The 25,433-nt window shown below is 59.1% G+C and overlaps 1 protein-coding gene across 1 annotated transcript in view; it reads left to right on the top strand.

Annotated features, from left to right (window-relative positions):
- Positions 1-25,433, top strand: part of GAS6 (growth arrest specific 6) — a 41,855-nt gene that overhangs the window by 10,201 nt on the left and 6,221 nt on the right. The window contains exons 3-12 of the mRNA XM_058548550.1: positions 5,905-5,929; positions 7,333-7,395; positions 13,954-14,076; positions 15,036-15,158; positions 19,243-19,365; positions 20,066-20,187; positions 21,002-21,120; positions 21,479-21,668; positions 23,614-23,778; positions 24,926-25,094. Coding sequence (XP_058404533.1) covers positions 5,905-5,929; positions 7,333-7,395; positions 13,954-14,076; positions 15,036-15,158; positions 19,243-19,365; positions 20,066-20,187; positions 21,002-21,120; positions 21,479-21,668; positions 23,614-23,778; positions 24,926-25,094 — 1,222 coding nt within the window. The remainder of the gene's footprint in view (positions 1-5,904; positions 5,930-7,332; positions 7,396-13,953; positions 14,077-15,035; positions 15,159-19,242; positions 19,366-20,065; positions 20,188-21,001; positions 21,121-21,478; positions 21,669-23,613; positions 23,779-24,925; positions 25,095-25,433) is intronic.

Below are 25,433 nucleotides of genomic sequence, written 5' to 3'. Positions count from 1 at the left end.
CAGTAGCCGCGTCAGAGAGTCTGTCCACGGGGTCTTTTCCGCGGCTCACGCGGCCCTGCTGTGCCTTTTGGTCCGGTTCCTGGTGGAGGGACCAGGCCCCGTTCCCTGCCGCATGCCCCACGTGGGGCCTCGTGCAGTCACCGTCTTTGCAGCCTGGCCGTCCCTCGAGGGCTCGGCTCAGCGCCTCCTCGAAGCAGCTGTGGTGACCCGGTGGCCACAGCCGGCGAGAGGCAGGTGACAGGCAGTGCAAAGGGACAGTGCTGGAATGGTGCCGATCGCGGCAAGCGTGGTCAGGTCTCCAGGCCCCCGAGAGCTGCTGCTGTCCCGTCGGCGCCCTGGGCATCCAGAAGAGCATCAGCTGCCCTAGTCAGAAGTGTTCCGGTTTTGTCCTAAAACTGGTCGAGAAGGACCTGGAGAACTTGGCTTTCTTGTGGGCCATAGCCGCCCCCAGGGACCCCGCTGGTCCAGGCCCCTGTCCCTGTCCCGCCGGCGCATGTCGGGTGCGGGGCGATGGCCAAGGGGGATGGCCAAGGGGGACGGCGGGGTGTGTGCAGCTGCGGAATCACACCGCACAGACCGTGCAGGCTGCGGCCGGCCCCTGGGGCCAGTGACGGCTGCTCCCGGCTTTCCTCCCTGCGACCGGTGAGAAACCCTGGGTTTTGTTCAGCAGGAGCTCCAACAGCAAGCTACACTTCAGGGTCTGAGGAAGGAGGAGGAGCACAGCGGCCGTGTGTGGCGTCCCTGGGGCTTGCCTCCCTTGCACTGCTGGCTGGCTGGCCGGGGTCCTCTGGGCTGTGGCTGGGCGGGGGCCTCCGGGAGGCCCCGTCCTGGGAAGCGCCCGGCGAGGGCGCTGATATCCTTGTTCCCTACAGTTTTGTGCAGCAGGCACCTGGTTTAGAGACTCAGGAGGAAAGGAAGAAGGGTTTTGTACGGACCATGTTGGGTAACGCCGGCCTCGGGGTTAGGTCCGTCAGGGCTCGTGGGCGGGACTGAGGGGGCCTGGGAGTCTCCTGAAGGGCCGTGGGGAAGACGGTGAGACACAGATGTGAGCTCCTCAGGCTCTTGGGAAGCAAACCAGCCATGACGGCAGCTCCAGCCGGCGTGACTCTGAAGTCAGGTTTGCCAGCAAGACGATGTTGTGTGATTAGTAAATTTTTTCGACCGTTCCCTTTGGAAAACATCTCACACACGTATCGTGTCAGTAAGCAAAGTTGCTGCCGTGCCCTGTCTCAGCTGCTTCGTCAAATAACATAGAGATTTTTGGAAACAAAACGTAGCGCAGTTATTAATTAAAGGAAGTAATAAATTCTTAGCTTACTGTTTGAAAAATAACCACTTGTTATGTATGACTCCCTGTTACAGCATCTAAATCTGGGTAAAAGTCTTAGATATTCCACGCCAAAAAGATTTATGCACAGCGGACACTGATGTGCTTGCAAAGCAGTCCCCACGTTCGTTGGCATGTCAACGTCTGTCGGCAGGGCCGGGAGGGGCCTTCCTACGTCACTCTCGAGTCGAAGGCGGGAGCTGAGGACAGCTGTGCAGAAGGCGAGTGGCAGCGTCAGACTGGGAGCTGTGTTTAAATCCAATGGTTCACCCCGTCCCTGCAGGGCGTCGCCGGCCTCTGAGGAGCTCAGAGTTAACGTACACTTGGAGTGCCCAAGTTCTAGAACTTTCTGAACTGCACACAGTCCTTGTTCATATGCTTCGTCCTCATGCTCTGAGTTCATGCTCTGAGCTCAGGTCACGTTTCCGTCTTGATAACATACGTTCTGACAGACAGCTTGTGTGGTTTTTTACCCTTTTTGGAAGGCGGATCTCTCTCTGAGCATCGAGATTGATAGAAAGACCACCAAAATCCCTCGCCCCGTAGCAGGGGAGGCCCAGAGAAAGAACCCCACAGGGTGGCCCTTGGAGGGGATTCCGGGGCTGCGGGTCAGGCAGGCTGCCCAGCGACGCGGTTTGCCCAAGGCCTCAAGGAGCTGGGGCTCAGACCCTCCCGCCCCATGGTGGGGGTGTGGGGGGGTGGTGGGTCGAGCGCCTGCAGTGACCCAGCCCGGAGCGGGGTGGGCAGTGTGGGCAGCTCCCTGCTGCTCTTGCCCTTTGCCGTGTGGGGGCTGTGGGTGGTTGTCGGGGCACAGACCCTGCGGGGCAGACAGGGTCCTGGTGGTCAGCACAGGCGGAGGCCGGTGGGAAGTTCTGTCTGCAAACCAGAATTTTCAAGGATTTCACCAACTACCTGTGTGTCCTCCCCTGCTTTCCTCTTGTTAGTGAGGCGACCGTTTGGTGACAGATAATAGGGGAGCAAAGACGGAGGAGGTCGGTTCATGAAACACTTTCTTGTAGTTTCATAGCAAATTAGACCCACGTGGACCAAACCTGCCCTTGGGCTCAGCTCCCCGAAAGTGCTTCCGGCAGGTTCCCGCGTTTCCAAACCTGCAGGGAACAGGAGCGCAGCGGGACGACATCTGAGGAGTTGGTGACGCTCAACTCTGTTTACACGGGGATGTCGTCCAGCAGGTGGGCTCCCAACCAAGACCAGCGCCAGGTCCCCGGGAGCCGGATGTTCTCCTGCGGACGGGCGACAGACAGGATGCGCGCTTCACAGTGGCACTTCCCTCTGGGCGGGCCTGCCAGTGATGGTGACAACTGTGGCGTGCACTCACCTGCACAGCACCCAGCTGCCGCCTGGAAGGGCAGGGCCCTTGGAGTGAACGGCAGAAGGAAAGCTGGGTAGATCTCAGTTAATAACAGGGATCTAAGTTTGAAAAGCGCATTGGCAGTTTGTGGGCTTGAGGAGCCATGGGACTGACGCTTCCCTATTTGAAGGAGATAAGCTGAGAGCGTTGATTTAGGTTTTCCTCCCAGGGTGCTTATCTAGGATGTAGATAAAGTGGAGAATCCAGAGCTTCCTCCAGCTCAGAGAAACCTATAGGACCTTGTGTTTGCCTGCTTTTCCATCCAGCCATCCATTCACAGATTCATTCTTCCGTCCCTCCATCCACCCTCCATCCATCCACCCTCCATCCATCCATCATCCATCCATCCCTCCATCCATCCATCCCTCCGTCCATCCATCCATCTGTCCATCCCTCCATCCATCCATCTGTCCATCCATCCATCATCCATCCATCCCTCCATCCATCCGTCCATCCATCCCTCCATCCATCCATCATCCATCCATCCCTCCATCCATCCATCCCTCCGTCCATCCATCCATCTGTCCATCCCTCCATCCATCCATCTGTCCATCCATCCATCATCCATCCATCCCTCCATCCATCCGTCCATCCATCCCTCCATCCATCCATCCCTCCGTCCATCCGTCCATCCATCCCTCCATCCATCCATCCCTCCGTCCATCCATCCATCTGTCCATCCCTCCATCCATCCATCCATCTGCCCATCCATCCTTCCATTCGTCCATCCATCCCTCTCTCCATCCTTCCATCCCTCCATCCATCCATCCATCCATCCATCCATTCATTCATTCCTCCATCCATCCCTCCATCCATCCGTCCACATGTTCAGCAATGGCTCCTGCAGGCCTTCTGGGGCTGGTCAGCACCAGGCTGGGTGCTGGGCAGATGGATGCTGTCCTTCTCTCCTGGACAACAGCTCACCGTTTAGTGGCCTGGGGTTTTGCTCACATCTTGCTGTCTTTAGCTGTTTAAGTAAAGTGGAGGCAAACCCCGAGGAAAATGATTGCAGGTGACAAATGGCTCCACATCCAGCAGGGTAGGTCTGCCCCATCATGGCCTGTCTGTTGGCCGCTCCCACCCACTGGCTCACACAACCACATTTGCATGCCTTGCTGTTGGTGGGGTTGGGAAGAAACAGGGTAAGTTCGTAGGTAACAGATCCCTGGGCCTGTACTGGGGCCTCTCTGAGGTCCCTGTGGACCTCCTGGGTGCTGCTGATGAACATCACCAGCCCTAGGCCTCAGGCCAAGGTTTACAGCTGAACAACCCGTGGTGCAGGTGGGACCCTGTGTCCACGGCGATTCCACAGGTCTCACTCTCTCGCCGGGACCCTGACGGACAGCAGGAAGTGACTCTTTGTCTTGGGAGAGCAGGGAGCAGGAGGTGTGTCTGTCTCAGCTTTGCTCTATTTGGGTTTAACCACCTCCCTGGGTCACCGGGCCGACCAGCGCATGCTCCGCCCTTCTCCCCAGAGAAATCAAACACACAAATTGGGATAAACTGTCACCAGGCTTGACCTGCAGTTTCCCGGGGATGTGGTCAGCTGAGGGTAGAGGAGCATGGTTTTTCTATTAATAATGCTTTTTCACAATGGACTCATTATTAAAACTTATCACATATAAGTCTTAACTAGCGTGGTTTGAACAATGAAATACCCCTTTCTGGAAGGCTGTGCCAATGCAAACATGTGTGGGATCGGGCCCCTCACTCACGGTTCCTGGTTGTTTTCCGTCCTTTCCGGGTCGAGTCTTGGCTTCCACGGCTGCAGCGCACCAGCCCCGTCAGCGTCAGGGGTCGCAGGTGCCGTCGAAAGCCCTTTCCAGCTTCGAGACACAGTGAAAGCCCCAGCCCGTCCTGAGCCTCGATCTCCTCCTCTGTGACGATGGGTTAAGTAAAAGGCCTTCCTTCGAGGTGGTTGTGAGGATTAAACAAAGTGACGTGAAAACACAGAATCACACCAGCTTGCAGTGGACACCCGGCATCTAGCGGCTGCCATCCCTGCGTCACTTGGTTCTGTTAGGAGAAGATTTAGGGCCACACTGCTCTGTGACCGACCTGACAGAGTCAGAGTGGATGGTGAGGGCTCTTTCAACCAGCCCGCAGCCTGGAGTCCGGCCAGAGGAAGAGGCTCCTGAAGACCCCCAGCTGGGCCTGCTGCTGGCGGTCAGGATGGGAGTTCTGTTGTTAAGCAGCCCCCTTGGACGTTTCGGCCTCTTAATTCACCTTCAAGACATGGAGACTTCCGTTCATGTGCATGTTTTGTGCCATCTCAGCTGATCAACAGCCAGGGTTGTGGTTGGACCCTCTGTGGCTCTTACGATTGCAAGACGCCCTCAGCATAACCACCGGGAAACTTTGAAAAAATAAAGATTTATTACTCACAGGACCTAGAAATCACACAGCACACCCGCACCACACAGCGAGGTCCGAGGTCACAGGGAGAGAGAGGAAAGCGAGGGCGTGGGGTCCTGCTTTTATGGGGTTGGGGTGCCTAGGATTTCGAGGGCTCACTCTTCATTGGTGAATTTAAAAGTAAGTGCAGGAATTTAAAGTGCAAGAAGAGAGGAAAACAAGTGGCCCAAATGGTCAGCTATGGAAATCAACCAGGATCCCTAAAGCAAAGGGGCTCCGTGGGGAGGCGGCTTGGCTCTTCATCGAGAGCGGCCACGGGGTGTCTGGTGGAGATGGCCCTCGTGAGGTGGACACTCCAGGCACTCGCCTTACAAAAAAGAGAGATAACCAACACCGTCAGGGTCTATGCTGCGACCTCAGGCCGCGCCCGTGCCGGTTTGTTCTGCAAACACAGCGAATGTGCCGAGATCACCTACAGGCCCCTCCTGCGAGGACACCCACTCCTCCAGGGCCTGAGACCTGGCTTTGACGTGGGCTGTTTCTCACCCCCTATAAGATGCCCCCAGCGGCCCTAAGTCCCTGTTGTGCTACTTACGGCTTTGCAAGGGTTCTTGGGGAGCCCCGTCACTGCCTGGGCTGTCCCCTCGCTTCCTCTCCCGCTCCACCAGCTCGGAGGTGGAAAGCGGCTTTCTGCGGTCCTCACCCTGCGGGTCCTCTAGCGCCTGCCTCCCAGGGGTCTGACTCTGCCCGCTGGGAAGCCGGGCGAGGTTCACGTCACCCCCTGCTGACCGCGCCATCCGGGGCCTCAATCCTGCCGGTAACGTTGAACTTTCTGTTTCTCTTTCCACAGAACTATTTTTATCCAAGATACTTAGGTAAGTTTGGACCACTGCTTGCTTTCTTGTCATAAAGGGTCGTGGGGGATGCATTGCATGTCGGAGAAACAGCTGGTCAGATGTCACCACCAGGTTGTCCGTGGCAGGGACGTGGCCTGAGGGTCTGTGCACTGCTGTCTGCTCTGCTCTGGTCCGGGCTCAGCTCCTGGGGGAACATCACTGACTTAGTGGTTCTCAGCCATTTTGGGCTCAGGGCTCTGCCCTTCTGAAATTATTGAGGACCCCAAAGGGCTTCCGTTCACGTGGGCTGATTTATTGATTATTACCATATTATTAATTAAAATTGAGGACATTAAAATGTGTTTGTGTTTAATGTGAGGGACAGGAATGCTCAAGCCAATGCTGTCTTGGCTGTGGAGGAGCCGTTGTCATGGGGCAGGCTCTGGGACCCTCCACTGGACGCCCCGAGAGACTGAGGCTGAAGGGTGGTGGCCCCTGGTCTTCTCGGGACGGTGGAGCCTGAAAGAGGCCTGCATCCCTGAGGACTGCTCCTCTCATCAGCAGTCTCAGAGTCTGGATGCATATCACTTATAGTGAGAGAAATGTATTCCAGGGTCTTCCTTTTTAATTTTATAAGGTGCGTTTTGGTAAATTTTCCATTGGCCTTATATCCTCTTAGAAGTACCTTCTCTTGGTCCGTATCTGCCAACAAGCAAAGTGGACCCATAATTGGCCCTGAAAAGCCTGGAACCTGCCCGCTTCCGGGCTCCCTGTTGGCCTCCGCAGGCCTCGTCCCGGGCGTGGAGGTTTGTTTCCAAGGCAGAGGATGGCCGTTTACTGTGAACCACCCTTCAGGTACCTCTGTTGCCCCTGCCGACGTCCTCCTGGGCGTGCGTGAGCAGCAGGGACCAGCTGAGGGACCAGTGAAGTGGCTCAACCCCTGTTCTGCACAGGGTCAGGTGTCACATCCTCCCAGGATGCACATGCTCAGAAAGCCAGGTCTCCCCCGCCCCCTCCACACGTCAGACCACCGGGAGGGAGCACCCTCCAGCACACAGGGGGTTTACCTTCAAGTTAAGGGCAGTGTTTCCAGACAGGGCTCGACTTGAATGGACGTTTAGCTCTCTGACTGTGGTCAGAAAACTTACTGAAATTTGCCAGTAGTTCTGTATGAGAGCAGAAGGGGCATCTGAAGAGGCTGCAGACAGGGTGCCCCGATGCTCTCTGGCTGCAGAGCTCTGCCCTTCGGTGGAGGTGTGTTCCTGTCTGTCAGTGTTAACGTGCTCGGTTGAACAAAAGCTGGGCTGTGTCATTGCTGGAGGACTGTAGCACCCGGTAAAGGCAAATCACCTTCTCTCCAGAGGTGCTGGAGACTGTAATCCTGGTTCTCAAGTCCGTTCCGTCCCCGTAGCTGCAGAGTGACTGTGTTTTCTCTCTTGCAGACTGCATCGGTAAATATGGATCTCCCTACACCAAACACCCAGATTTCGTCACGTGCGTTCAAAGTAAGTCTGTCTCCTCCCCGGTTCCTCAAAGCCTGTGAGTGTAGGTAACTTTAGGCCTGGTGGTGGTTTTGGGGGTCATGAATATTTCTGTTACCTTCAGGAGCTACAACACCTGCCTGAGATCTGCTCCCTTTTCACTGAACTTCATTTTTTAAGCAAGTAGTTTTGTTTTTTTGAATAGGCACAGGGTGTGAAGTGTAAACCTTTCACGAGAGTGGAAACAGAAAGCCCGTCCTCAGCCTGCACCTAGTCAGCCGGTCCAGTTCCGCTTCCAGGGGCCACCACGGCCCCTTGTTCTCAGACTATTCTAGGCCTATGAAGCGTGTGTGTAGTCTCTTATTTTTCACACAGACTGTGACTTACTGTGCTCGTGATCTGACCTTGCTTTTGCGTCCTGGCTCGTCTGGCATCCTCCGTGTCAGAGGTGTTCTCGTCAACTCCTGCCGCTGGTGGGGGCATAATTGGTCAACCAATGTGTGCGGTGGGCTGCTAGGCCATTGCCAGTTTTTTGTCATCACAAACAAAGCCAGAGTGATGGCCTGGTTCACACACCACCTGAGCTGTGAATAGAATAAATTCCTGGGAATGGAATTGCAGAGTCAGCCGCGTGGATCTTTCATTTTGTCGCGGATCTGGTGCTGATTGCCCCCCAGCGGATGAGCGGGCGTGCCCATCCCCCTCCCTGCCAGTCTAATGTACTTTTTTAGCTTTTTGATCTCCTCTGATATAAACGGTGAAAAATGACACTCAGTCCTTTCAGTTTATGTGTTTCTTGCTAATGAGTGAAACCGAACTTCTTGTGTTTAAGAACCTTGTATTTCTTTTTCTGTGAATGACTTGTTCACATTCTTCGCCTATTTTTCTCAATTTGTAGGAGCTCTTGATAGATTTTGCAAATTAGCCTTTTGTACTAAAGGTAGCAAAATCTTTCCTCAGCTCACCGTGTGTCTTTTTTATTACCAATATTATTTTAGATTATTACACAGTAGACCTGGCGTTTTGGGTGTCCTGTTGCATGAATTTTAACCCATGTGTAGAACTGCGGAGCTGCTCAGCTGAGCCTGACTTGGCCGGGCTCTGGTCTGGGTGCCGCGTCAGCAGTGCCGGGCCTGTCAGCGATCGTGATCGTGACAGCACCTGTTCCCCAGGGAGGGGAACGGGCTCCGGGGGCACAGCCGGCCGCTGCAGGGCAGGACTCCTCCAAGCTTGGCGTCAGAGCTGCTGTTTCAGGGAGAGCCTGGAGGGCAGGTGGAGGACTCGCTGCTCTCGGGGCCTGGCTGGCCGGAGCTCGGTGGGGCTGCAGCGTCCGTCACCTGCCCGTCCACTTGCTGGCTGTAGGTCTTACCTGACTCCCCCTCTCCCGGGATTCCAGACCCCAGCCCCAGCCCAGATGAGCAGAGGAAATGGTCCATTCAACAGGGAAGGGGAGGGTGGTGCTGCCATGTGGCCCAGGCTCCCCTCTGACCCCCCGGGGCAGCCTCCCAGTGGCCGGGGCAGAGTAGACCGGAGGAGCCTGTTAACCGGAGGAGCCAGAACCCACGTCCATGCAGGGAGGGCCACCTGGAGCAAGCCCCTCCCCTCAGCGGTCAACTGTGACCCCCCCAGGAGTCAGCCTGTGACCCTGGCCTCCCCAAGGGTCAACAGTGACCCCCCTGGGCCCTGAGAGTGTCACAGAGTGTCATGACGTGAGAATGTCACAGAGATTCAGCTTCATGTTGTTTTGGCTTTTTGTTTTTAGCAGTTTTTTTGTTGTCAATTTGCTAAACCAGTTTCTTCTTTTTTACTCATGTAGTCAAATTTATTAGATAGTTTTAGCTCCTGGGTTTTAGACTGTCCTTTTCCTGAGATTATAGAAAAGTTATCTGATGTCTCCTTTTTAGACCTGTGAGCCCCTAGAATTCTCCCGATGATGTGATGAGGAAGGGGCAGGACGTATTCAGTTATCCAGATGGCAGCCCCTGTTCCAACACTGTTTGTTTGAAATCACGGTGTCTTGCTCCAAGAGGGGCCACGGCAGTCCTGGGCTGTGCTGTTCCCGTGTGAGGGTTCACGGCATTAGGCTGACTCAGCTGTCTGAAGAACAGAGACGATTTCTTACCGGGATGAGCCACTCTCTTGGGTGGTGGGCAGCCTGGGAGGTGGGAGGAAGGAGAACCCAGTCGTTTCCTGAGCCCATGTTTAGAGGCTAAATCTCGCACAGCTGCTTGCGCCAGATGTGGTGACTAAATGCAGTTTCTGGCAGACGAGGAAGCGCCCCCCCGCCCCGTCTCTGGTCCAGCTCTCACTCCTCCTCCTTGTGGTCCAGTGCGTCCTCTGAGGGCGCCTGACCAGGGCACTGTCTGTGCCCCTCACAGGCTGCCTGGCCGGGAGGCAGGTCTCTGAACCTGAGGCACTGTGTGGGGTCGCGTGTTGCCCTTACTGGGCAGCGTGTGAAGACGGCGGAAGATGGGCCCAAGAGCTCTCACTGGGGAGGGACGGCCGCCCTGCCGTCCTCGGCCGCACGCCTCCAGGCCTCAGCCATGGGGAAAAGTCAGGCAGCTCTGCACTGTTTCCATGGTTCCTTCCTAAAATAGTCTTATTTGGTGTTCATGGCAGCTCATCACGGCTCCGTGCTTTGGTGATCCATTATTGGTAAAATGAAAGCAGTGGCCTCAGAGATCCTCTCTTAGTTTGCAAAGTGTCCAAATTCAGCCCCGGCCCAGGTGGCCCCCCATCAGGTCCTGCAGGCAGATCCAGGGCGGCGGGGGGGAGGGACGAGCCGGGGGCCAAGTGGGCCCTTTTCTCACCCCAAGAACTCTCTGTCCCCTCGATGTTCTCGGGGCCCGTTTCCAGTCCCCCTCCCTGTGTCAGGCTGCGGTGCCCGGTGGGGGGCCTGGGTGGGTTTCTGGAGCTCGGGTTTCTCTGATGGCCCTGGCTGTGGAGTGAGCCCGCTCCTCCTCGTGAGGGACCATCCCTTCGCCCTTTTTCTCCGTCGGAACAGCGGGCCCCGGTTCGAGTGCCTCGTCCAGGTCATAACTTGTCGTTACCCTCCAGTTTCGGGAAGAGGGAGCCACAGGCAGCTGAGAAGGCGTTGTGTTGGCCCTGCAGATGGTTCACATTCCAGCACAGCAAGTGCTTCCTTCCTTCCTCTCCTTCAGCACAGCTCCCAGGCCAAGATAAACCCTTATCTCCTGAACAGCTCTGTCAGGAGGCCTGGGGTCAGGCACAGATCCTGGTCAGCCCAGAAACCCTCCGCAGGGGTCGTGCCAGGGGGCGTTCAGCGGTGCCCTGGGCCTGCAGAGGTTTTGAGTGTGTCGCTTTAATTCTGCAGGAGCTTGGGGGGCATCTGCTGAGCGTCGGCAGCGGCCCCTCCTTCCTTTTGTCCTAGGGATGACCTTGCCAACAGGGCCATAAACAGCAGTGGTGGGTGGGGGAGTTCTTCTAGGGATGGGAGTTGTGTGGGAATCTTCTAGAACAGTCCCACCCCAGTGGTGGTTGGTGTTGGCCCCTTGGCCCTGCGGATCCTGAGTTTTTTAAAAGAGGGTTTACACATTTTAGGTAAGTTTCAGACGAAGTTGACCAGCACTTCATGTCAAGTGTGCATTGTGTGCTTCCACCTTTAGTCAAATATGACACTATCTCCCGTGGGCCCCTCGGGCCCCGTGTCCAGTGCCCTGGGAGCGCCAGGTGAACAAGCGGGTCCATCCTGGCTTGGGCGCTGGCCGGACCCCGGCACTATCCCCATCCTGGTCTCTGCGACCCCTCCTGCCCTGAGAGCCATCCTGCCAGGACAGAGTCAGGAGAGCAGACCCGTCCTCGACCGTCAGGCCTGGCGCGGGCCTTGACCTCCCCTCCCGGCCCACGGTTGAGCCCTCGCTCCAGCGAGCGCGGCGGCTGGAGCAGCGACATGGGGACGGCAGGGCTGACCCAAGGCTCGCAGCAGCCGTTGGTGACACCCCGTTCCCAGAACGCATGTCCACATTCTTCTGACCGCTGGACCCGGTTCCTATGTGCCAACGGGTGGAGACTCGTACGGCGCCTGCTGAAAACAGCAGTGCGAAGATCTCAAAAACGCTTGGAGACGTTGTGCTCGGTCAACACTCTTGAGCGTTTTGTTGGCTGTAATTGTGCAAAACAAGCACTTTGAGGCGTGCCACGGAGAGGCCATTGGAAGAGCCCGGGGAGAGACATGGTTCCAGTTTCTCACAGACAGTCCTGCAGGTTCTCTGAGAAGCCAGGCCCTCCGGGAGGTCACCCGGGGAGCAGGGTGCCCAGACTGCATGGGATGGCTGAGGGACAAAGGGCCGCAGAGTCTTGAGTCTGTGCCAGCGACAAGGGCTCACTGGAGATCTCGGTGAGCTGGAGGAGTGCGGAGGCCCCATGCCAGGGCAGCGGGAAACTGCTCTGCTGGGAGATCCTTGCTGCTGGCCAAGCCCTGTGGCGGAAATGGTGTTCCCAAACTCGGCGTTCGGCTGGGAGCGTCAGTCACCTTAAGAAAGAAGTGATATGTCGGTGGTGAGTGTCCCCCTGGCTGCCTCCCACCGGCAGATACTCAACAGTCAGCGGTCCTGTTGGCTTGGCTTGGGCCTGTTCCCAGTGACCAGGCCGTGGAATGAATGGTGACTTGAGATCCGTGTGGCGCGGATGGGAGGAAAAGCCGGAGGGCCGTCCGGTTCTGGTTGCCCGGAGTCAGACCAGCCTCTCCACCACTACCCACCTGCCCCATTATTCAAAGGCTCTTCACTTCATAAATAGAACAGAGTGGTAATGGTTGACACGGGTGCCGTAGAAGGACGCTCGGCCCTTGGAGAGAATCCTAGGGACGTGCTGTGAAAGATAGTGGACACTGGTGTTAGAGAAGTCAGTGTGGCTGGTCTGAGCCAGGCCTGGGTGGTATGCCCGGGGTCACTGCTCCTCCACTGCATGGTCTGCCACCTGCCCGGGCCTGGGAATTTGTGACAGCCACTGGCCTGGGTGACCACAGTCCAGGGCCGCTGGGGAAATGTGCCTGGTTGCCCTCAACTGGAAACAAACCAATGCAGAGAAGCAGAGTTTTGCCGTCGGTTGTCGGTGCAGCTAAAATCCACACCCCACAGGGACCAGGCAGTTGACCGAGGGCCACACCTTCCCCCTAGCTGTGAATACACCAGCCACAGATCAGCCACGGACCCCGTGCTATTTCGGGGCTGGATGAGGCAAGTGACCACCCTGGATGGGAGAAGAGAAACGACTTCAGCGGAGAGTCACCGGGAGACGTTCAGTGTCTGCGAGCTCGTGAGAGGAAGACTGTGGATAGACTGCGGGGAGCGAAGGCAGAGGCCAAGTTATACGAGGGAGGGGAGGGAGAACCCGCAGGCAGTTCAGGAGCAGGAAGTCACATGGCTCCTTCTGTGAGAACCAGACTGTGGGCCTGTTGCTGGAGGTCAGTCTGGACCCGGAGTCTGGGCCAGGCTGATCCGGGCGCAGGAACGGCACCACTTGCTGAGATTCTTAGGAGACCTGCTGGGAGCAGGGGCATGCAGGGCCGCTGTTTCTCCAGGGCCTGCAGTTTGTCAACCTGCTGAGCTGGCCGCCCAGGGTGTCTCCACCTCCCAGAAGGGTCTCAGCCGCTGTGCGTGTCTGCAGACACCAGCCCTGTCTCCCCCGTGGGGTCAGGCCCCCCACAGGGTTCTGAGACCCACATATGTTTCAGGTTGAGCCAGTGACGGCCGAGGAGTGGACAGACAGGCCTGTCCCTCCGGCCTCGCCTGCCTCTGCTGGCCTGGGGCCGGGAGAGGATTCTCTGAGTTCTGGGCGCAGTAATGGCTCTTTCTCCCGGGCACTCTGCTCTCACCGCCTGGGTGAGCTTTCACCCGCGATGTCCGAGCTCTGAGTGTGGAGGCTTCAGCTGTGTTTGCAAGAAGCTCCTCCTCGTGGGCAGGGCCCTAAGACGGGGAAATTGTGCCGGTGATGGACACGCTGGCCCAGGTGGACGGCTTCCAAGCAAGTGGGTCAGAGCAGACCTGGCCTGGGGCATGGCCACTGAGATTCCTAAAGGCCATGAGGCCAATGCAGCCTGGACCTGGGCAGACCCCGCCCCTGCAGGCAGATTTCTGGAAGAGGAGGGGCGGCCAGGCCGTGTGGAGAGGGTGCTGGCGAGTGTGGGTGGGCTGGGGGTTTGAGTGGGCAGGGGCCTGGCCTGGGAAGGTGGGGACGTCCCCCAGGGATGGGGGAATGTTCCACATCCACCTAGAAGGCCCTTGGGTCAGGCAAGGTTTGTTGACCTGCTCCCTGGGAGTTCCAAGCTCGTGGGGCCGATCCAGGCTCCTCCTCTCCTCCCCCGCTCCCCGAGGGCCGCGGCCCCGAGCCCCTGGCCCGATGGGTGAGCGGCCGCTCCCTGCGAGCTGACCTGGGTTTCCTGGAGCTGGCTGGGGGCCTGGCCAGCCTGTTTGGTGACCCCGCTCCTGCCCAGAGGTGGGGGCTCTGTGTAGCCAGCCCGGACCAGTAGAGGGGACGCCTCAGCAGGCTCCTGCCCTGGGATCGCTTCCTCCCCGCTGACCAGGAGCCGCTCAGGAGATTTTCTCCCTCCTTTCAACTCAGACCTGCCTGACCAGTGCTCTCCAAACCCCTGTGATAAGGAAGGGACCCGGGCCTGCCAAGACCTCATGGGCAACTTCTACTGCGATTGCAGGGCCGGCTGGGGGGGGCGGCTCTGTGACAGAGGTAAGGCCACCATGCCACGGATGGATGGACAGACCAGGTGAGGGCGTAGGCGGGGCCTCCTTGCAGGGCCGCCCCAGGGCCTGGCTATGGTGCCTGTGTCTCCCCTCTGTCTCCTCTCCCACCCTGACCTCCCACCCCGCCGGCTCAGGGACACGGCCGCGCTGGCCCGTTCTGGCTGAGACAGGAGTGGGGGTGCCCGCAGGTGTCCTGAGCTCCAGGCCTTCAAGTCCTCCCAAGAGCAGGAACGTTCACATGGTGTGGCAGGCCCTGCCTTTGCCTTCAGGGCCAGGCACGGTCCAGCTCGAGGAGCAGTCTATGCTCAGCTTGAGCTGTGCCCCGGGCCAGGCCAGCTCCTTGAGAGAACTGGGGAGGAGCGGTGATTCCTCTCTGAGAGCAGGACGGGACCAAGGAGGGAGCCACCGTAGGGCCGTAGGGAGCCACCGTAGGGCCGTAGGGAGCCACACGGGAGCCCTGCAGCTGCCCTGTTGGCCTCAGCCCCATCGACTTGAAAGGAGACAAGGAGAGTCATTTCCTCTCCGACCTCCCTGAGTCAGCAGTTGTGCAGTGTCAGCAAAGAAGCTGTAAGAAAAATCCCACAGGACCCGGTTAGAACCCTGGGGAGCCCTGTACCTGTGGTAGAGCATCCTGTCCCACCTTGGGCCTCCTGTGTCCCCTCCTGGAGACAGCTAAGCTGCACGGGAGGCCCTGCCCCCAGGTGCCCCATGGGGGCTCAGCTCAGCACGTGGGGCTCCGCCAGGCTGGGTTTGGGGCTCATGGCCACACAGCTGTATCCATCCTCCTGCACTTTCAGCCTCTCGTGTCTTCCCGTGGGCACTGGCCCATGTGCTGTCACCACCCCCAGTGCATCGTGGTCTCCCTGGGCCCTACCCCCACAACCTGAGGGCCGGGTCGTGTGTCACTTCTGGGCTTTCCCCAGTCCCTCTGTGTCCTGTGTGCAGATGTCAACGAGTGCGGCCTGCAGAACGGAGGCTGCAGCCAAATATGCTCCAACAAGCCGGGCAGCTTCCACTGCACCTGCTACAGCGGCTACGCGCTCTCCCCGGACGGCAGGACCTGCCGAGGTAAGGCTGGATCCAGCCCGCGGCTGGCTTCCCCCGCCTCTCTCCTCCCGGTCGCCCTCCTCTCCGCTCCTCCCTCTACGGCTGCAATTCCCAGATTGCTGGGGTTGGCAGTCAGACTTGCTTCTCCGGGCAGCGCTGGTTCCTTTGGCTCCGGAGGGGAGGGCGTCTCACAGAGAGAGCACATGCCCGGGCATGTCGGCGGCCACAGGGAGCTGCCCCAGCCCTGAGACCAGGGATGATTCACCGGGATCTGTGGATGAGGCCGGCCCAGCTGAGGAGACGCACTCACTGCCTTGGAGGGGGAGGCGGCCGCTGGGCCTCCTTCCAGGGCCACGGGGCCTGCAGGCGTTTCTGTGCAACTGGGAGCCCGGGCCATCTCAGACGGGCCGTGGGCAGGGAGCTGGGGAGAGGCTCTGGTCCCAGGGATCCCGCCCGTCCACACCCCCAAGCTGGCTTCCCCAGGGCCCCCCAGTCACCGGCCTCCATCTGGAAGATGCCTGCTTGCTGAGGAAAGCAGAGGGCAGCTCAGCCCCCAGTCTCCCTCCTGCTTCCAGACAGTGCAGTGTGGGGCTCCCGCGGCCCAGCCTCAGCACGCCCAAGACGTCACTGCAAACTGCCCTCCCCAGGCGTCGCCTGTTGGAGCCGTCGAGGGCTGCACAGGAGCAGTGCCGCGATCTTTAGGCCGCGACTTTCTTCTTGCTTCCCCGCTCTCCCATCCAGACGTGCTGGTATCTGTGCTGCCTCTCGTCCCTGAGAACCTGGGCAGGTTTTCAGTGCTGTGGCAGCTCGCCCAGGAAACAGGATGGACAGAGTGAGGTCCGAGGGCCTGGCACCACTGGCCAGTCTCTGAATCTCCCGGGGCAAGGGGTGCCCTCCCCATCCGGAAGCAGTTTCCTTATTGTCCACGTCAGTGTCTTCCGTCCCGACGACCCAGGAGGTATTCCTCGTCCACGGATGATTCCCATCCGAGCACACAGAGTAACCCAGTGCCTGCCCTCTTCTCCTGTCAGAATGGGGCCGGGTCATGGCCTGAGGCAGGGATCTGCTCCCTGTGGTCAGTGTCCTCGTCTTTAAGAGCAGCTGAGGACACCCCGTTGTTGGGGGGAGTGTCTAACACGCCCAGTGGTCTCCCCGTTACCTGAGGACCTGTCCCTCCCTTTCTGCGTGCACCGGGAGCTCCTCAGCCTGGGGTTGGCATCTCGGGCACCTGCAGCCACTGGGGGAGTTCTCAGGGCGCCCAGACTGATTCGTCAGCGGGGGACGGTGGCTCGCACTGGCTTTTAGACGCTCTTTGGACAAAGTCACTGTGCCCCAAGGGGGAAACCCTGCTTTAACCTCCTCGGAAGACCCCGAGTGACCGAATCTCTAGTCCACTTTCGACCTCCCACCAGGTCTGTGGAGCATGAGGAGGACTCTGGTGGTCTGGGAGAAACCCTGCCTCCTGTTGCCTTTCCCCCCAGAAGAGTGTGTGGGACAGTGAGTGGGGTTCTGCGGCTGGCGGTCGCTCTCGTTAGCATGACTGATGAGTAACTAGTGTGGTGGAGGAGCCCCGCCCTTGAAGCTGAGTTTCGGGGTGTGCCTGCAGGCCTTACCCCCACACACCTCCCTTCTCTTGGCTGGCACTATTTGGGACCTTGGGACCCCAGACCCGGACACGAGAGGCTGGGGGGAATGAGGACCAGCCCTGTCGCCGAGGTAGGGAAGAGGCTGGCCTTTCCATTGTGTCCTCCTTGGTCCGACCCTGAGATGCTGGGGGAGGGGGCAGGGTCCCTGCTTCAAGGGCTTCCCCTGGGCAGCACGAGAAGGGGCGATGGGCTGACGGGGTCGGGGCCCAGGCCTCTCCGCCAGCCCTCCTTGGCTGCAGGAAAGGAGCGGGTGGCCCGTGGCTGTGTGGCCAGCCCCTCTGCTGGGGGAGAAGCAGACGAGGGCCCCACTTGGGGGGGTGCAGGCACCTGTGTCAGGGCCAGTGGGCCCCTTGGCCTTGTTGTACACAGTGGGGTTGGGCCTGGACTTACCTTGCCCAGTCCCACGACCGCCCGCCCGCCCGCCGGCGTCTGCTTTCCTGGGTCGCTGCTTTGTGCTTAACGGTTGGACAGTGCCATCTTCAATGGGCAAAGTGTCGGTGTCGGGAGGGTCGAGGATTGGGGAGGAGGGAACGGAGAGGGCCAGGGTTGTGCAGGCCCCGAGGAGGGGGCAGGGCACGGTCTGGGTCCCCAGCTCCACCCACCGAGTCACAGGAGGCTTTGTGGCGACGCGGCCACGTGGGAAAAGAAAGTGAGGTGACTCGGGGCCGAGGTGGTCCAGTGGGATTCTGTCCACTGCTTGTCGTGGGGGAAGGGATGGCCCCTCGCTGGGTCTGCTGGGATGTGGCAAGGACGGGCTCCCGGGCCCTTTCCTGGTGCTGCTGTGAGTCCCGGTCCCCAGACGTGTCCTGGGCCAGCAGCTCTGCATCTTGGGACTTGTGAGAAACACAGCCTCTTGGGCCCTCCCAGCCTCTGAGTAAGAAAGTGGGGGGTGGCCGTGGGGGTCTGACACACCCTGCAGGGGCTCTGGCCCAGCGCGTCTGGAGGACCCTTGTCTCGGGCATCACGGAGTGGCCGTCAGAGGCCAGCTTTACCCCCTGTGCCCATCAGCGATGCCCGGCCCTGGGGGCAGGTCTCTAGGCACTTGCTTGGCTGCCGACTCAGGAACGTCCAGAGGCTGGTCATCTGCCCAGAGCAGAAGCTTTCCCGGAGCCAGTAGAGGTGGTCCTGGAGCTTTTCCTGCGATTGTGGCAGGATCTTATCAGCTGTGGTCAGAGAGCTGTCGCTAATGAGGCGTCCTTTGTGCAGGGGGGGAGTGTGTTTGTGTGTGTGTGTGTGTGTGTGTGTATGGTGTGTGTGTGCTCGTCGGTGTGTGTGTTTGTGTGTGTGTGTATCTGTATGGTGTGTGTGTGCCTGTGTACGTGTATTTGTGTGTGCATGCGTCTGTGTGCGCGTGCATGTGTATGTGTGTGTGCATGTGTGTATATGTGTGTGTGCACGCGTACATCTGTGTGTGTGTATTGTGTGTGTGTGTGTGTGTGTGTGTGTGTGTGTCCGGTGCAGCAGTGCTGTCTGGACCCACCGCTGTGCTTGTTCAGGGGAAGCGGGTGTCTAAGGCCTGGACGGAGGCGGGGTTGGCCAGCCTGGCTCTGAAATGAAGTCCAGGAGGAGCTCCACGGATCAACGCTGATCAAGTCGGTTTCTCGAGCCTCCCCAGGGACTCGTGCCGTTTGTGTTGGCTCCTCCGACAGTCGTGAGCGATGTCTCCTGGTGTCCCTGCTGGAAGCTGTGTTTGTTGGTGGGCTGCCCTGTGACAGGGTGTGAACAGTGGATACAGGGTTTCTTCTTGCCTTCTGAGGAGCCGTGTTGATTGAAGTTAACGGTTGCACTTTCCGGGTGTTCCTTCTGTCAATGGAGGAGATGGGTTCTGAATTGCAGGGTTCCCTGCTGGTGGTTCACCGGTGGCAGGATGAACGGGGATGTTGGGACAGAGCCCGGGACAGAGCCGGATGGACTTCCAATGGACAGAGCCCGGGGGAGGGGGTGAGGACGGGTAGACCGACCCCGAAGTGATGGAGGCACAGTCCAGGGAGCCCGGAGTGTAGGCTGCGTGGGCAGCGGGCAGCTCAGGGCTCCAGGGCGCAGGGTGGACTTCCATTCAAAGCGCCCCTGGGGGTACTTCTCTACCTTCCTGAACTGCAGTCATTTGAATAAAACAATGATGTGTGCACCCTGGCCCAGCGGCCCTGTCCAGCGTCTGGAATTGACCTTCTCAAGGGGACCCTGATCAGAAATGCTCCCACCCCCACCTCTGCTCCTGGGCCTGGAGCTGCAAAGTCCAGTGGACAGAAGGGAGTGGAGGGCGGCCGAGTCAGGCCCAGGGGAGCTGAGCAATGCCCGCCGGGGCAGAGGCTCCCTCTGCAGAGCCAGAGGGCTCTAGGCCGCTCTCAGCCTGATGGCCAGGGCAGCCGCTTCCAGGCTCCCTGCCGGCCACCTGGGCCACTGCGTCTCTCCTGTCCACCTGAGACAGCTGCGGTTGTGTCCGCTGGTTTTCCCTGCAGATGTAGATGAATGTGCAGATGCGGGCGCCTGCGGAGACGCACGCTGCCAGAACCTGCCCGGCTCCTACTCCTGCCTCTGCGAGGAGGGCTACGCCTTCACTTCCCAGGAGATGGCCTGCCAAGGTGGGTCCTCCCCCCCCCACGGCACCACTCACGCACACACATGCAATGCAACACAGTCACACATGGGAACAAGTGTAGACTCACACACACACATGTGCCTGTGATGCAACCGGGTACCTTCTCTCTGTGCCACAGACACAGAGAGAAGATTCAACAGGGAGATGCCCCTGCACTCCTGTGCCACCCCCGGAGTTCTTTCTGACCCTCAGTTCACCCCACTGCGTTGGGGATCAAGCCTCTGAGATCTGACTTGCCCCGCTGGGACCAGAGAGGGACAGGATCTCTCACTGTCTTCCTGCCTGGGGCCCTGACGGCCATGACCTCCTCCATCGCCCCTCCAGGGCCATCCCTCAGGCCCTTCAAGCACCCCCAGGGACTCCTGCCGATGGCAGACCCTCAGGCCAAGCGTTTCGTAGACACGCTTTGTACGCTGACCGGGAAGCGTGTGGGCCGTTCCACACCCTCCTTCCACTAGTTCAGTGATAGCTCTCCTAGAAAGAGCAGAGGACGAGCAGACGTCTGGGCCGGCTGGGACGGCTGGGCGCTGAGCATGGCTGGAGCCAGGAGGGAGGCGCTCTCAGGTGGGGCCGTCTGAGTCACACCCATTAGAGCTCGTCTTCACAGTGAATGCACCGCGTGTGTGATCAGAGCTCGTGGGTCCACAAAGTGAGGCTTGGGATGTTTCCCTTGTGGCCGACAGACGTGGACGAGTGCGCGGAGGGACGCTGCGAGCAGGCCTGCATCAACTCCCCCGGGAGCTACAGCTGCCACTGCGACGGACGCGGGGGCCTCAAGGTGTCCCAGGACATGAACACCTGTGAGGTAGCGCCCCGCCCGCCCCGCTGGACGCTCAGGCCCTCGGGACAGGGGCCCCCTGGGCTGCCCATGCTGCTCTGTTTGTGGCCCTTTAACCGCCAGGGCTAAGTTTGCGGGAGAAATGCTTTTGCTGAGAGGCCTGGTGTCCTTGGGGCCGCGTGGTCCCGTTGTGTTGATGGAATCGCTGCGGCGGCCCTGACTCCACGGCCAACAGGCGGTGTGGACGCAGCCTCGCTTGCACACGGCGCACGTCTCCTGTCACCTTGCTCAGGTTCTGAGCCACTCGTGCAGTCAGAGCCTCCTGACCCTGGCCCTGACTGCCCCTGGGGGCTCTGGAACCTGCTGTGGTCCCGCTGGGCAGTGGAGAAGCCACCTCCTAGAGCAGGGAACATTCTAGAACAGTCTTCAAGGCCTCCCTATTTTACTTATTACAATATTTTACGGTTGCTTTTTATTATTCCCTGTACTTTCCTGTGTCTGAAATATTTCATAACTTAAGAAAAAAGCAGGGATGTCAGGAGGAAGGCGGGCGGTGGGCACCGGGAGGAGCATGTGGGACATGTCCTGTGAGCGCAGGAGCCCCAGGCTTCTGGAAAGATTCAAGACCAGTCCCACCTGGAGCCCCCCATGGCGGGTCGGGTCATAACAGAATCTCGCGGGTTCCAGTAAGAATCGGCCTTGGCGTCCACGCACTTCCTGCGCGGGCCCAGGGCGCCTGGGCGCCAGGCGGGCAGGTGGGCACCATGGGAGGATAGAGGGCTGGTCCAGCGTCCACAGGCTGCACCAGGGCGCGCCCGACGCCCCTGCTCCCATCCTGCAGGACATCTTGCCGTGCGTGCCCTTCAACGTGGCCAAAAGCGTGAAGTCGCTGTACCTGGGCCGCATGTTCAGCGGGACGCCGGTGATCAGACTGCGCTTCAAGAGGCTGCAGCCCACCAGGTGAGAGGCAGCTCCGAGAAGCACAGGCTGGGGAACGGCCTTCCTCATGGCTCTGGGAAGCTGCTTGTGCTGAGGCCCGCGGCCCCGGGCGGGCCCCTGAACGGTCCCGGCCGTCGGCTCCATCCTGGCACAGACGCAGCCCCCACGCAGTCCCGTGCTGGGTCTCTGGGTCGGTGTGAGCCGCAGACTCACACTCTGGGGTTCGGGAACGGTTCCTGGGGTGTTGGGCAGGGGCCTTGGCCTGGGTTTGCTGTGTGGCCCGCCCTGCTCCCCTGCTGCTCGTTCTAATGCCGGTGTGAGCACTCCTGGTGAAGGCGGCCGGAGCCTGGGCGTAACCTATTTCTTTCTCGGAGCTCAGATTGGTGGCCGAGTTCGACTTCAGGACCTTTGACGCTGAAGGTGTTCTCTTCTTTGCTGGAGGCCATCAGGACAGCAGCTGGATCGTCCTGGGCCTGCGGGCTGGCCGGCTGGAGCTGCAGCTCCGCTACCATGGCGTCGGGCGCGTCACCAGCAGCGGGCCCATCATCAACCACGGCATGTGGCAAACAGTGAGTGTGGCCCTGCTGCCCTCCCCAGGCCGGCCCTGCGAGGCTCTGGGCCAAGGGCTCTGAGGTGCGCTAGAGCTCTCACGCCTTCAACAGTTGTGGGCACTGCACGTGGCAGGAAGCCCCCACCCCGGGAGGCGTGGGCTCTGATGGGCTGACATCTCATCACGTAATCAGCATGGCTTCTGCCGTGAGCACTGTGGTTCTCGGCAGGGTGATCCCACTGGGGACACCGGGCTGGGTGTGGGGACAGTGTTTGTCACAGCCTGGGGGGGGGGCTCCTGGCAGCTGGGGTGAGGCTGGGGGCTGTTGGACACCCTGCAGTGACAGGACGCCCCACCTCAGAGAACCTTCCAGTTCTGACTGTCAGTAGTGCCTACACTGAGAGCCCTGGGCCAAGGCCCAGGCTTCTTGCTCCTGTGTCCACAGAGTCTGAGCAGGTTCCAGGAGCTCACCTACAGTGCAGGGTAGGGTCAGAGGTGAGGTGTCAACCATCTGGGCCTTGGCTTCCAGGCCTGCTCCATTCTGCTGAAATCCAGACGGGCTCACATCAGTACCTCTGTGTGGAGAAGCCCTGACAGCACAGTCTGGCCGTCTGGTCCTGGTTATACCTGCCCCTGGGGCAGCCGTCCCACCGGCTGCTGGCCTTGTAGCACATGGCCTGTCCTGCCTCCCAGTGCCTGAAGCAAAGCTGTCTGTGAAACACAGCCTCCTTCCAAAAACTCAGGGGCCCACTAGTTGGAAGTGGGCTTTTAGAAGTAAACGCTTGAAAGAGAAATGGGAAAAGCATTTAGAAGTAAAGACAAAAATGGAAAAATCCACCCTGGCGTCCGCGAATGAAAACACTGTAGACGTTTGCTGGTGTTTCCATCCTGCCAAGGGATGTCTGGTTCCCTCCTTCCTGCCCTCTTAAAGTGCAAGTGTCTCCCACACGGGGGGAGGGACGCCTCAGCAGAGTGCAGATGAGATAGTGACTCTGGAAGGAAGCAGCCTCCGGGGTTGAGGAAGCAGGTGCCCACAGTGGGAATCTGGTGCCCGAGGTTGTGGGGCTGGGATGGTGCCCACAGGGAGGAAGCGTGACAGCCGATGGACACAACTGCCACCCCACCCGAGTCATGACCTGGTCCTTCCGGAGCAGCGTCAGCTCGGTGGTAATTGCTCTCCATTTTGCCGTATCTAACCTGTCCCCTGCCCCCAGTGCACAGCTAGGAAGATACACAGTGTGGAGAGTGAGAGATTTTTAAATTTTCCTCCATGGAACATAGGAGAGAACAGAAAGTTTTAGAATGAACTCAGTTGTTCTTTCAGTGTTCAGTCTACACCAGGCATGGAATTAACTGGTGCAGACTTAGAAATAAAATGCGTTCTCCTCTCTTCGACGAGGGACAGCTGAGGGGGCAGGGGAAGCGAAGGGCCAAAGCCAGGGAGCAGTGACACAAGGACTGACCTGAGTGGGGTGGTGAGGTCAGGTGAGACTCCCGCTCCCTGGAGGCAGCTCCCTGGCTGAGACCAACAGCCTAGAGAGATGAGAGCAGAGGGTGGCTCCAGGCAGGTTCACCTGGAGGAGGAGGAGCGAGGAGGAGGAAGCCAGCGATGGGAGGGAACCCATCAGGGCCTGGAGCCACACCATAGGCTGAGGGGAGGTTGTGCTGGCACAGGGAGGCAGGGAGGTTGTGTAGGTGATGAACATCATCCCCCGAGGTTGAGAGTCTCCTGGTTCTCCGTTGTGATGGAGGTGGTCCCCCTTGAGGTTGGGTTTCTCTTGGTCCTTGGTGGTGATGGAGGTGGTCTTCACAAGATTGGGAGTCTCCTGATCCTCGGTGATGATGAGCATGGTCCCTCAGGGTTGGGAGTCTCCTGGTCCTCGGTGGTGATGAGAGTGGCCCCCCAAGGTTGGGAGCCCCTTCAGAAGGTGCATGCCCACCTCTCACAGCACTGGTTTCTTCAGATCTCTGTTGAGGAGCTGGAGCGGAACCTAGTGGTCAAAGTGAACAAGGACGCTGTTATGAAGATCGCGGTGGCTGGGGACCTGTTCCAGCTGGACAGAGGACTGTACCACCTGAACCTTACCGTGGGAGGCATTCCCTTCAAGGAGAAAGACCTCGTCCAGCCTGTAAGTACCGTGGTTAGTCCCCGGGGTCAGAGCAGGGGTCAGCCTGAGGACAGGGTTTAGCTGTGAGCTGCCGTAGGTCTGGAAGGCACAGGTTTCAGAGGTTAGCAGGCAGCAGGGTGAGCCATGTCATTAATCTCACTCTCTTCCTGGGAAACTCATGTGGGCTTTCATCTGAATTGGTAATAAAAATGTCTATTTTGCAGTGGAGATAAAACACAATGAAATTATTCATTAACAAAAAGAACAATCAACTGTTTTGGACAATTCCTAAGAACACTTGGGTGGTTAACCCTGCCAGGATTTCCGTAGGGGAAAAGACCTAACAGGGAGATCAGTACTGGTCGTTTACAAAGTCCTGCCCTACTCACCCTACCCCACACCACGTGCCCGGCCCGCATCCGTGTGTCTCCATCTCCCCACACGCTGCCCGAAGTGGCCGGAACCCTCGTGTCTTGATTGTGGTTTCCTCACCAGAGACGAGATGAGTCAGAGCGGGTGGAGGTTCCGAACGGGGGTGGCGTTCGCACCGTCTGCCCTCCGGGGGCTGGTGGAGGGGCGTCCCTCGCTGACCGCACACTCAGACCCCATTCCAAGGCTTCCCTCAGGAGTTACCGCTCACACCCCGCAGCACTCTTCGTTTTGCAGATCAAGGCTGAGGGGGCCTGGTTTGCTCAAAACCATGTAGCAAGTGGATGGCTGAGCTGGGATTAGCATTCCCGGGACGGGACTCACCTTTCCGCGGGTGACTTGGGGGCCAGTCAGACTACCAGGCACAGCTGCCGTGTAGGTGATGCCTCATCTCACATCCTGTCAGACAACTGGTCAGGGCGCCTCACTCTGTCACAAGGGGGGAAACCCACTGCAGAGGGAGAAGGTGGGCCTCACCACAGGTATGTGTGACCCTCACCTGTGTGGAAGGAGGGCCACGGCGTGTGCTCTACTCAGACGCACCCGCAGCAAATCATCCTGTGAAGTAAAGCACCTCCACGAGCAGGAGGGGTCCATTCTGCCGTGGATTTCCACGGTCCTGAGCCGAGATGGCGCCCCATCCATCTGAGCGGGATGGCACCTGCCACATGGCCTCTTGCCGTGGTGTCTGGGAGCCTGTGTGGCTCTGAGGAAGCCACTGGGCTCTCTGTCTTTCCAGATAAACCCCCGCCTGGATGGCTGTATGAGGAGCTGGAACTGGCTGAATGGTGAGGACACCACCATCCAAGACACAGTGAAGGTGAACGTGAAGATGCAGTGCTTCTCCGTGACGGAGAAAGGGTCCTTCTTCCCCGGGAGCGGGTTTGCTTTCTACAGCCTCGATTACGGTAAGTCTCGGCTCCTCTGTGGGCGTGGTTCTACTTTTAGCCAATATACACTAGCAGACAGATGAACCAGGAATGCCTGCCACCTAGATGACAGCATCAGGGACAAGCTGGTGCCCGTGCTGGCCTTGGGGCCAGACATAGCCGGGTGGACGCAGGCCCCACCTCTCAGGGTGGCCGCTCCTGGTCTTGGTTTTGAGGTAGCCAGTGGGAAGAAATGACAGCTGGCAAGGAGACGGCCCCCTGCTGGCCTGTGATGGCTGAGACGTGGCGGATCTAAGAGGGTGCTTCACAGAAGGTTCCGGGACGAGACAAACTTAGGCATGTCCCAGGGGATGGAGA

The sequence above is a fragment of the Diceros bicornis genome, chromosome 9 (assembly GCF_020826845.1).
Source record: "Diceros bicornis minor isolate mBicDic1 chromosome 9, mDicBic1.mat.cur, whole genome shotgun sequence".
In the NCBI taxonomy this organism is placed as follows: Eukaryota; Metazoa; Chordata; class Mammalia; order Perissodactyla; family Rhinocerotidae; genus Diceros; species Diceros bicornis.
This window is presented reverse-complemented; position numbering and strand designations above follow the sequence as displayed.